Raw genomic sequence first — 13,132 nt, forward strand, 5'->3', positions numbered from 1 at the left:
TAGTAACGAGCAGTGGCGAACATGTTCGCTCATCACTAATAATAAAAAGACTCATGATATCTTCAAATCTCCTAGTGTGCCTTAAGATTTTCTATGCTATTCATCAGAGTAACCTATAACCTACAAGAGACATAGAGAACAAAGTCCAAATGCATAAAAAAATTAACAATTTTATTACAAAAATATTGACAGTAACATTATAAAGGAAAAATGGCGCAAAGTGTCAAAAAATCCATTGCACAATTCCACAGATAAAAATGTCAGGCACAGGATAAAAGACATACAAGTGACATACAATCTTTATAGTGGTATAGCATATAGCATCCAGATTGTAAACATTAACCAACTTCCAAAGGTCATATGCTTATTGGCTCCGCGAACGGCGCTCGACTGTGACTCTCGCGGGATTTGGCGACATTTGGGTATTTCCCCTAACAGCAGCATCACTACGAATGCCGGAAGCAGCTCTGACACTAGCGGTGACTTCCATTACGCATGCGACGATTCCCCACCTGCTCCAGGCAGACACACCTGAAGATAACTTGGTAAATTAACATGCTCCTATTTATTGTCAGCACAGCACACATGGAGTCACGGCCCCCTCGAGGAAGCCCACGCGAAACGCACATTGGGGCTGTTCTCCATTGCACTACCAAATACAGGTTACTATGGGTGAGATGTGGTCTTTTTGCTTACTTATACCTGCCATTTTCTGATTCTAAGGTACAGATACTTTTGGATTTGTCTTTTTTTCATTATTTGTTATGGTGTAATTATTTGACATTGCCTCTCACCTTGTACTAATTATGTTGGTCTCTTGACCCTTGGCAGTTGATTAATGTTTACAGTCTGGATGCTATATGCTATACCATTATAAAGATTGTATGTCACTTGTAGGTCTTTTATCCCATGCCTGATATTTTTATCTGTGGAATTGTACAATGGATTTTTTGACACTTTGCGACACTTTTCCATCACCTATTCTTTTATAATGTGAGTTGTTGTCAATATTTTTGTAAAAAATTGTTAATATTTTAACGCATTTGGACTTTATACTCTATGTCTCTTGTAGGTTATAGGTTTAACACAGTTTCTGTTTTTTGGTCCAGTAGTATATACAATGACCCTATTTTGTGTTCTTAATTCTTTTTTGGCTTGGTAGATATTGATTATATCATAAGAGCAACCTGTAAGAGCTGCTTTGTTGACAGGAATCTGCAGAATTGCTGTCATGAGTGGTCTCTGATTGTTCTCAGCCGGTTCTGGGTAGAGCAGGCAGGGAGTCAGCAACTACACTGCCTTAGTTCTTAGAACCATGAGAAAAAAATATAACAATCCTGGATAAGTCCTTTCAATATATTTTAACTTTTTGTCCACATCAGGTTCTCTATTATATGCTATGGAAATGTTTAACCAATCCTCATCTAGCAGATTTATTCTCCTTGGTCTGTCCAGTATTCTTTACTTGAAGGTCATTGGCTTCTTTGCATTATTGGTGGCATATTTGACAACACTGTTGGCAAACCTTCTACTGATCATAGCGGTAACTATTAATCCAAAGCTCCAAAAGCCAATGTACTTTTTTCTTATCAATCTCTCTTTCATTGATATTTGCTTCTCTTCCACTGTGGTGCCTAAAATCCTGTTGAACACGTTAATCAAGGACAAGAGCATTTCTCTGCTGGAATGTGCCATCCAGATGCACTTTCATTTAACCTTTGGGTCTACAGAGTGTTTCATACTTGCCATAATGGCTTATGATAGATTTGTTGCCATCTGTAAGCCACTGCATTACAACACCATCATGAGCAGGAAGAAGTGTATCAGTCTGGCCACTTCGTCATGGACTTCAAGCTTCGTCAACTCCATAATACATGTCACCTACACATTCCAGTTGTCTTTTTGCAATTCCCATCATGTCAACCATTTCTTTTGTGAAGTTCCTCCATTTATACAAATGTCCTGTGGAGACACTTGGCTCCATGATTTAGCAATGTATATTTCAGCAGGGATCATAGCAAGTTTCACCTTCTTCTTAATTTTGATTTCTTATGTAAATATTCTGTCCACTATTTTAAAAATCAATTCTTCTCAAGGAAGGTCTAAAGCTTTCTCCACATGTGCCTCCCACATCATTGTGGTGACTGTTTTCTTTGGGACCCTTATGATACTGTACCTTCGTCCACAATCCCGTTCATCTGCAGTCATGGACAATGCTGTCTCCATCCTCTACTCAGCTGTGACGCCTATGGTGAACCCCATCATCTACAGTGTCAGAAATAAGGATGTTAAAGGCACAATAAGAAAGAATTTAGTTAAAGACATTGCCAAGTTAAATTTATTGCGACAAAATCACATTAATATGAGAGTTGAAGGGTATTTCCTATGAACAAAGTTAATTTTAAACAACATTTTAATCAATTGATCGCAAAATAAAAATAAGTTACCCAATTTGATGTGTTAAAAAAATGTTCCTGTGCTGAGATAATTTTATAAATGTGCCCCTGCTGTGTGCTGTGTAATTGTGTAATGGCCGTGTCTGACCGTACAGGAACATGGTCTGATCATACCACTTCTCCTGGGCAGAGGAGGAAGCAAAGAGTTCACCAACAGTCAGACACTGCCATTACACAATACACAGCAGGGGCAAATTTATGAGTATTTCAGCATGGAAACATTGTTTTTAGCACATCAAATTGTGGAACTTGTTTTTAAAGATGTATTAATTTAAATTTACTTTGTTTGTGGGACAATCCCTTTAAAAGTAGAAGAAAAGCAAGTGGTATGACTATCACAAAACCTACCTTTCACCTTTCTGATTCAAGTTCACTAAAACTATCAGAAGCCTTCCATTCTGATTACTTGACTAAAATATCAATGTCTTCCAATCAAACATATTTTAGTTTTGTTCTGTAATTGGGTACATTATTTTATGGGTATTACCAAGTACATAATTAGAGTGTGCAGTAAAGTTACATATCATTTGGGTTGAAAACGTCTCTTTTTTCTGGTCTATAAAGACCTAGGATGGTCAATAAAGTCATTAGTAAAGGTCGAAGATCCAAAATGAGTTCCAATGATACATTGTCTGTCTGAAGCTTCAAGGCTTTCAAGTGCACCCACGTACCCATGAATGATTGTATTCATAGTATCTTTTTTAAAACATGTTGCTCTTATTTGAGAAAGAAATACTCAAATAGTACACTCAAAAGAACTTGAGTTAAATAAGTATTGAACATGTCACCAATTTTCTAAGTAAATATATTTCTAAGGATGCTATTGACATGAAATTCTCAAGGTTTGGTATCTCTGATTGTCTGGTATGTTTACCTTTAATATTTATTCTTGATAAAATATCTGCAATATCGATACTATGTTTATACCTTTGATTATGTGTTTAACCTGATTACTATGGTACTTATTGATCTATCTGATCCATGGTACGATTAGGTCTGTGTCTTTACTATGTATATAACCTGGCAATCATGTTACCTATTGGTTTATCTTGACTGTGATAATATTGGAGTGTTATTTCATTAAGTTTATAACACCAATTCTCATGTGTTTACACCGGCCCCTGTTTGTGTGCTGTTTTGTGGAGCAATCAATCCCTGCTGTGCTTTTTATCTGCTTACTATTTAAGTAAAGATTTTTTCACTAATTTATCTGGACTTCAAGACTACCTCTGTCCATTCAGCTTTTTCTCATATTGAGTTATGTAGTTAGTCCTACAGACATCCATATATGTGCTTTGGGTACTAATTTTAAATACTATGTTTGACCTACTGTCATCTTCCCAAATTAGCATATTATGTGTTCCAATCACTTTTGCTGACATGAAATTCTCACCAGATTTTGGTAACAACGCATCCAATCCACAGAGGAAAAGAAATCAAACTTTAGATGTCCATAAATTAAGTTATGTCTAACAATGAGAAATGACACATGGAAAAAGTAATGAATACTCTTACTGAAATTTAATTAAAACATCATACATAAGCCTTTGCTGGTGATGACAGTTTTAAGATGCCTCCTGTACGGAGAAACTAGTTGCCGCATTGCTCAGGTATGATTTTGGTCCATTCTTCCTCACAAACAATTTTCATCCTGAAGGTTCTGTGTTGTCATGCCTCAGCTTTGAGACTCGATCTTGCTGCATGGTCAGTTTCCTTTTCTACTGAGCCACAGCCAAATTGGTTTCTGTCCAACTGCTGATGATTCTTTTGTCTTTTATTTCCTTTCTTTAGTTTTACTTCTATTCAGGTGTTTTTCACTTTCCAATTTAGTTCTGTTCTATCATTTCTTAGGAGGGGCTATTTATACTCACCTTGCCCCTGCATCTTTGTTCGCTATATTTCAAGACAGATGGTGTTTGGAAATCCAGCTCCTCAGCTAGGAATTATCTTACCTGGTTAATCTCTTTTGCTTTACCTACGATTTATTTGTGTCTTCCTACCCAATTCCCTTTCCTTTCTTTTACGTTTGGGGTCTGGGTGGTTTTCCACATATTCCCTTTGTTGTGAGGTTCTTCATATTTTTTTTTCTTTCCTGTGTGAACATGTTCATTGGAAAGTGCCTTTTCCATCAAAGCCGAAGTTCCTGCCTTAAGTTTTCCATTGGATTCAGAACAGATGACTGGCTGGACCAGTCTAGTAGACTTATTCTCTTAATCTGAAACAAATTGAGAGTTTCCTTGGCTGTGTGTTTGAGACATGGGCGGACATACTGCTGGTTCAACCGGTGTGGCTGCACCAGGGCCCGGAGGCTCCGGGGGACCCCTGCAAGGCGGCTATTGATGAGGGCAATCTGGCCAGTTTATCTGGCCAAGTGGCTCCGGGGGGCCCCTGGCCAGTTTGCCCTCATGTGCAGGGAGCAATCCCTGCAGCTCCGCTGCCTGCAAGAGAAAATGGCAGCAGAGTGGAGCTGCAGGGAATGGATCTGTCCTGCTTCCTGCAAGCGCTTCCTGTCTCACGCAGCCACAGCTGAATGACATCATAATTCACCATTGCGGCTATGCGAGACGTGAAGCTGCCAGCGATGGAGCGGCTTCAGGATAACGTGTGTAGTGGTGAGATGAGGTGAGGTGTGTGTGTGTATGTATGCAGAGAGGTGAATGGTGCTGTGTGTGTCTGTGTGTGTGCATGCAGAGAGGTGAATGGTGCTGTGTGTGTCTGCGTGTATGCAGAGAGGTGAAGGGTGCTGTGTGTGTCTCTGTGTGTATGTGTAAGAAGAGAGGTGGATGGTGTGTAAGTGGAGGAGAGGGCAATGATGGGGCTGGTGGGGGAGAGGGAAATGATAAAGATGGTGAATGGGTAATAATGTGGGTGGTGGGGAGGAGGAAATGATGGAGGCGGTGTAATGGACGATGATGGGGTGGTGGGGCAGAAGGCAATGATTGGGTTGACAGAGAGGGCAATGATGGGGGTGATGGGGGAGAAAGAAATGATGGGGGTTGTGGAAAGGGCAATAATGGGGGTGGTGGGGGAGGAGGAAATGATGTAGGTGGTGTAATGGGCAATGATGGGGTGGTGGTGCAGAAATCAATGATTGGGTTGACAGAGAGGGCAATGATGGGATGATGGGGAAGAAAGCAAAGATTGGGTGGTGGAAAGGGCAATAATGGGGGAGATGGGGAGAAGAAATGATGAAGGTGGTGAATGGGCAATAATGGGGGTGGGGGGAGGAGGAAATGATGGAGGTCATTGAATGGGTAATGATGGGGAGAAGACAATGATGATGGCAGTGGAAAGGACAATGATGGGTTGGTGGGGAGATGACAGTGATGGAAATGGTGGAATGGGTAATGATGGGGGTGATGGGGAGGAGGAAATGATGGAGGATGTGGAATGGGTAATGATGGGGTGTTTGTTTTGATCCTTAGTGGTTAAGGATCACAAATTACTCCAGCTAAGTAACATACATAGGACAAGCTCTAGGGAGGTGTTCAAACTGGACTGACCGCAAATCTGAACCTATCCAAACACACTAGAAGTAGCCGGTGAACGTGTCTAAAAATCCTAGACGTCTCGAGCCAGCCTGAGTAACTAACTACCCCTAGAGAGAAAGAAAGACCTCTCTTGCCTCCAGAGAAATAATCCCCAAAGATATAGAAGCCCCCAACATATAATAACGGTGAGGTAAGAGGAAGGCACATACACAGGGGTGAAAACAGATTTAGCAAATGAGGCCCACTAATACTAGATAGCAGAAAATAGTTAAGGAGTCTGTGCGGTCAGTAAAAAACCCTTACAAAATATCCACACTGAGATTTCAAGAACCCCCGCACCAACTAACGGTGTGGGGGGAGAAACTCAGTCCCCTAGAGCAACCAGCAAGCGAGGAAATCACATTTTAGCGAGCTGGACTAAAAACATAATAAATGCTGATAATCAAAAAATGATCAAACAAAAACTTAGCTTGTCTTGGAGAGACTGGGAGCAAGGTAGTCACAAGGAATCTGAAGAGCACTGAATACATTGAGAGCAGGCAAGGAACTGAGTATCCAGGGGAGCTAAATAAGAAACCAACCAAGGATAACGAACCAGCTGATGCTGCCAACCTGCAGAAAGACAACACTACACAGTACCGCTTGTGACCACTAGAGGGAGCCCAAAAACAGAGTTCACAACAGTACCCCCCCCTTGAGGAGGGGTCACCGAACCCTCATCAAGACCCCCAGGGCGATCAGGACGAGCCGTGTGGAAGGCACGAACCAAATCGGCCGCATGAACATCAGAGGCGACAACCCAGGAATTATCCTCCTGACTATAGCCCTTACACTTCACCAAATACTGAAGCCTCCGTCTAGAGATACGAGAATCCAAAATCTTCTCCACCACGTACTCCAATTCGCCCTCGACCAGCACCAGAGCAGGAGGCTCAACAGAAGGAACCACAGGTACCACATACCTCCGCAACAAAGACCTATGGAATACATTATGAATGGCAAACGATGCTGGGAGATCCAAACGAAAAGACACCGGGTTAAGGATTTCCAAGATCTTATAAGGACCGATGAAGCGAGGCTTGAATTTAGGAGAGGAGACCTTCATAGGAACATACCGAGAAGACAGCCACACCAAATCCCCAACACGAAGTCGGGAACCCACACCGCGGCGGCGGTTGGTAAAGCGCTGAGCCTTCTCTTGTGACAACCTCAAATTGTCCACCACATGGTTCCAAATCTGCTGCAACCTATCCACCACAGAATCCACCCCAGGACAGTCAGAAGGCTCAACCTGACCCGAGGAAAAACGAGGATGGAAACCAGAATTGCAGAAAAAAGGCGAAACCAAAGTAGCAGAACTAGCCCGATTATTAAGGGCAAACTCGGCCAATGGCAAAAAAGTCACCCAATCATCCTGATCAGCAGAAACAAAACATCTCAAATAAGTTTCCAACGTCTAATTAGTTCGCTCGGTTTGGCCATTAGTCTGAGGATGGAAGGCCGACGAAAAAGACAAATCAATGCCCATCTTAGCACAAAAAGTCCGCCAAAACCTGGACACAAACTGGGATCCTCTATCAGACACAATATTTTCAGGAATGCCGTGCAAGCGAACCACATTCTGAAAAAATAGAGGAACCAAATCGGAGGAAGAAGGCAACTTAGGCAAGGGCACCAAATGGACCATCTTGGAAAAACGATCACACACCACCCAGATGACAGACATTTTCTGAGATACCGGAAGATCCAAAATAAAATCCATGGAAATGTGCGTCCAAGGCCTTTTCGGAATAGGCAAAGGCAAAAGCAAACCGCTGGCATGAGGACAGCAAGGCTTAGCCCGAGCACAAATCCCACAAGACTGCACAAAGGAACGCACATCCCACGACAAGGAAGGCCACCAGAAGGACCTAGCCACCAAATCTCTGGTACCAAAAATCCCAGGATGACCCGCCAACACCGAAGAATGAACCTCGGAAATAACTCTGCTGGTCCATCTATCCGGGACAAACAGTCTCTCTGGTGGACAACGGTCAGGTCTATCCGCCTGAAATTTCTGCAGCACTCGTCGCAAATCTGGGGAAATGGCAGACAAAATCACTCCCTCTCTGAGAATACCAGCCGGCTCAGAAACTCCCGGAGAGTCAGGCACAAAACTCCTAGAAAGTGCATCAGCCTTCACGTTCCTCGAACCAGGCAGATATGAGACCACGAAGAAAAACAACGACCAACGAGCCTGTCTAGGATTCAGGCGCTTGGCAGATTCAAGGTAAATCAGATTTTTGTGATCAGTCAAGACCACCACACGATGTTTAGCTCCTTCGAGCCAATGTCGCCACTCCTCAAATGCCCACTTCATAGCCAACAACTCCCGATTACCAACATCATAATTCCGCTTGGCAGGCGAAAACTTTCTTGAAAAGAAAGCACATGGTTTCATCACAGAGCCATCAGAGCTTCTCTGCGACAAAACAGCCCCTGCTCCAATCTCAGAAGCATCAACCTCGACCTGGAAGGGGAGAGAGACATCTGGCTGACATAAGACTGGAGCTGAAGAAAACCGGTGCTTCAGCTCCCGAAAGGCCTCCACGGCCGCAGGAGACCAATTAGTCACATCAGAACCCTTCTTGGTCAAATCCGTCAAAGGTTTAACCACGCTAGAAAAATTAGCGATGAAACAACGGTAAAAATTAGCAAAACCCAAGAACTTCGGAAGACTCTTAACAGACGTGGGCTGAGTCCAGTCATGAATAGCCTGGACCTTGACTGGGTCCATCTCCACAGTAGAAGGAGAAAAAACAAAACCCAAAAAGGAGACCTTCTGTACTCCGAAGAGGCATTTTGAGCCCTTCACAAATAAACATTAGCACGCAGGACCTGAAACACCATCCTGACCTGCTTCACATGGGACTCCCAATCATCAGAAAAGACCAAAATGTCATCCAGATAAACAATCATAAATTTATCCAGATATTCTCGGAAGATGTCATGCATGAAAGACTGAAACACAGAAGGAGCATTAGAGAGTCCAAAAGGCATCACCAAGTACTCAAAATGGCCTTCAGGCGTATTAAATGCTGTTTTCCATTCATCTCCCTGCTAAGTCGTCCCTTAGGGAATTTACTACCAGGAATTAAATTTATAGCACAATCACAATCCCTATGAGGAGGCAGGGCACTGGACCTGGGTTCATCAAATACATCCTGGTAGTCAGACAAAAACTCAGGGACCTCAGAAGGAGTGGAAGAAGCAATAGACACCAACGGAGCATCGCCATGAATTCCCTGACAACCCCAACTTGACACAGACATAGCTTTCCAATCTAAAACTGGATTATGAGCCTGCAGCCATGGCAGACCCAAAACGACAACATCATGCAAATTATGCAGAACAAGAAAGCGAATCACCTCCTGATGTACGGGAGTCATGCACATGGTCACTTGCGTCCAATACTGAGGCATATTCTCAGCCAATGGCGTAGCATCAATTCCCCTCAGAGGAATAGGAAATTCAAAAGGCTCCAGGACAAAACCACAGTGCCTGGCAAACGACAAATCCATCAGATTCATGGCAGCACCCGAATCCACAAAAGCCATAACTGGGTAGGATGACAAAGAACAAATCAAAGTAACAGACAAAATATATTTAGGCTGCATAGTACCAATGGTGACAGGTTTAGCGATTTTTTTTTAAGCGTTTAGAGCATGCTGAGATAACATGAGTAGAATCACCACAGTAAAAGCACAACCCATTTTGACGTCTATGACTTTGTCGCTCAATTCTGGTCAGAGTTCGGTCACATTGCATAGACTCAGGTCTCTGTTCAGAAAACACCGCCAAAGGATGAGCAGATTTGCGCTCCCGCAAACGCCGATCAACCTGAATGGCTAAAGCCATAGAATCACTCAGACTTGTAGAGGTGGGAAACCCCACCATAACATTCTTAACGGCCTCAGAAAGACCTTCTCTGAAATTTTCAGCCAGGGCACATTCATTCCATTGAGTAAGCACCGACCATTTCCGAAATTTTTGACAATACACCTCTGCTTCATCCTGACCTTGAGAGATAGCCAGCAACGCTTTTTCTGCCTGATTCTCAAGATTACGCTCCTCATAAAGCAATCCAAGAGCCAGAAAAAATGCATCTACATTAAGCAATGCAGGATCTCCTGGCGCCAAAGAGAAAGCCCAATCTTGAGGGTCGCCACGCAACAAGGAGATAACAATTTTAACTTGCTGAGCGGAATCACCAGAGGAACGAGGTCTCAGAGATAGAAATAACTTACAATTATTCTTAAAGTTTAGAAACCTAGATCTATCACCAGAAAACAACTCCGGAATGGGTATCTTTGGTTCTGACATAGGGCTATGAATAACAAAATCCTGAATACTTTGCACCCGTGCAGTCAGATGATCCACACTAGAAGTCAGAGTCTGAACATTCATGTCTGCAGCTGAGCTCAAAACCACCCAGAGTTCAAGGGGATGAAAGAAGCTAAACAGACTGCAGCAAAGGAAAAGCTGGAGGAAAAAAAAAAAATGTACTCAGGTCTTCTTTTTATCCCACTTCTGCGATGCATTAAACACTTTTAGGGCCTGCGCTACTGTTATGATCCTTAGTGGTTAAGGATCACAAATTACTCCAGCTAAGTAACATACATAGGACAAGCTCTAGGGAGGTGGCAAACTGGACTGACCGCAAATCTGAACCTATCCAAACACACTAGAAGTAGCCGGTGAACGTGTCTAAAAATCCTAGACGTCTCGAGCCAGCCTGAGTAACTAACTACCCCTAGAGAGAAAGAAAGACCTCTCTTGCCTCCAGAGAAATAATCCCCAAAGATATAGAAGCCCCCAACATACAATAACGGTGAGGTAAGAGGAAGGCACATACACAGGGGTGAAAACAGATTTAGCAAATGAGGCCCACTAATACTAGATAGCAGAAAATAGTTAAGGAGTCTGTGCGGTCAGTAAAAAACCCTTACAAAATATCCACACTGAGATTTCAAGAACCCCCGCACCAACTAACGGTGTGGGGGGAGAATCACAGTCCCCTAGAGCAACCAGCAAGCGAGGAAATCACATTTTAGCGAGCTAGACTAAAAACATAATAAATGCTGATAATCAAAAAATGATCAAACAAAAACTTAGCTTGTCTTGGAGAGACTGGGAGCAAGGTAGTCACAAGGAATCTGAAGAGCACTGAATACATTGAGAGCAGGCAAGGAACTGAGTATCCAGGTGAGCTAAATAAGAAACCAACCAAGGATAACGAACCAGCTGATGCTGCCAACCTGCAGAAAGACAACACTACACAGTACCGCTTGTGACCACTAGAGGGATCCCAAAAACAGAGTTCACAACAGGTGTTGGGGAGAAGACAATGATGATGGCGGTGGAAAGGACAATGATGGGGTGGTGGGGGAGGAGGAAATGATGGATGTCGCAGAATGGGTAATGATTGGGTGGTGGGGGAGAAGGCAATGATGGTGGCAATGGAAACGACAATGATGGGGTGGTGGGGAGGAGGCAATGATGGAGGTGGTGGAATGGGCAATAATGGGGTGGTGGGGAGAATGCAATGGTGGAGGTTGTGAAGAGGCCAATAATGGGGGTGGGGGAGAAGGCAATAATGGAATGCGGGGGGAGGAGGACAATGAGGGGTGTGGGGGATTGTGATGAGAGGAAGGGGGATTTATAATGGATTTAAGAACAGGGGGAGGTGAAGGAAAACAATTATCAATTATTATGTGTAACACAGTCCCTTAGAATAAAGTGTAGTCACTTATTATGTATAGCACAGTCACTTAGTATATAGTGTACTCACTTATGTATAGCACAGTCCCTTAGTGTATACTATACTCACTTACTATGTATTACACCATCCTTAGTTACATAGTTTCCTCTTTTGTTATGTATAACACCGTCCCTTATTACATACCATCCTCTCTAGTTATATATGGTGCCGTCCCTTATTACATAGCTTCCTCTGCTGTTATGTACAGTGCTGCATCTTACATAGTGTATTCTTGTTATTTTTGTTATTCACAGAGCCCTCTTTTATTACATAGTCCCCTCTCTTGTTAGATGTAAAATGAATACTCATGGAGGAGCCGGTGACCAGACGACCACTCCATCAGCTCCTCCTTTAGAAAAGAAGTTTTCCCATGCTCCATCAGCCATCATTGCATTATACAGCTAACAAGACACGACAGTATGTAATAAAAACAGGGCTCTATAAAATCCAATATGTAAGGGATGACAAAATACATAATAAAGGAAACTATGTAATATATACATGTATGTGTGTGTGGCTATATATATATATATATATATATATATATATATATATATATATATATATATATATATATATATAACTTTGTCACCTTAAAAGGAGGGGGGCCCAGATACATTTCATGCACATTGGCCCCAAGTTGTCTGTGTCCGCCCCTGGTTTGAGATCATTGTCTTGCTGAAATGTCCACCCTCAGTTTATCTTCATAATCCTCATAGATGGCAACAGATTTTTTTTCACGATTGTCTCTGTACATCTGTATGTGCTGACATCACATGTCTCCCTCCATATAAAGAGCAAACATCTTGTTTTAGTGCCATGTTGACACTTTAACAGGGCAGAGAGGCTACTCCTGGCACTGGCATTGTTAGCAGCAAGATTTTAGCTAGTTAGGCTACGTTCACATTTGCGTTGTGCGGTGCAGCGTCAGCAACGCAACGCACAACGCAAATGTAAACGCATGCACAACGCAGCGTTTTGTGACGCATGCGTCCACTTTTGCATGGTTTTTGGCGCAAAAAAAACTGCATCATGCAGTGTCCTCTGCGCCCTGACGCATGCACCACAGTGACGCATGCGTCACAAAACGCAAGTGCAACATCATAAGATGTCCAGGGGGGACACCTGAAAAAGTGTTGCATTGAATTCAAGGCCAGCAATGCTACCAATTCATGGGCACCCCAAAAAGCCTTTGAACCCACATAGTGAAAATCCACTTCACAATATGCATTTTGTACTCCGTACTCCTTTGTTTTACACATTGGCGGCAAGGCCAGCCCTGCTGCATAGTCAGTCATATGCACCCCATGAGGCCTTTGAACCCACATACTGGAGGTGCCCATGAAAATCCACTTCACAATATGCATTTTGTACTCCCGTACTCC

General features: G+C 42.9%; 1 protein-coding gene across 1 annotated transcript; it reads left to right on the forward strand.

Annotated features, from left to right (window-relative positions):
- Window positions 1-1,399: 1,399 nt before the first annotated feature.
- LOC143793934 (olfactory receptor 5AR1-like) lies at window positions 1,400-2,389 on the forward strand. The gene has a single exon (XM_077280864.1). It carries the CDS (start codon window positions 1,400-1,402, stop codon window positions 2,387-2,389), a length of 990 nt encoding a protein of 329 aa, XP_077136979.1.
- Window positions 2,390-13,132: the final 10,743 nt, after the last annotated feature.

The sequence above is a fragment of the Ranitomeya variabilis genome, chromosome 1 (assembly GCF_051348905.1).
Source record: "Ranitomeya variabilis isolate aRanVar5 chromosome 1, aRanVar5.hap1, whole genome shotgun sequence".
Lineage (NCBI taxonomy): Eukaryota > Metazoa > Chordata > Amphibia > Anura > Dendrobatidae > Ranitomeya > Ranitomeya variabilis.

Bases quoted from the DNA above. Each gene is read 5' to 3' on its own strand.
- LOC143793934 (XM_077280864.1), top strand. From the start codon at position 1,400: ATGGAAATGTTTAACCAATCCTCATCTAGCAGATTTATTCTCCTTGGT.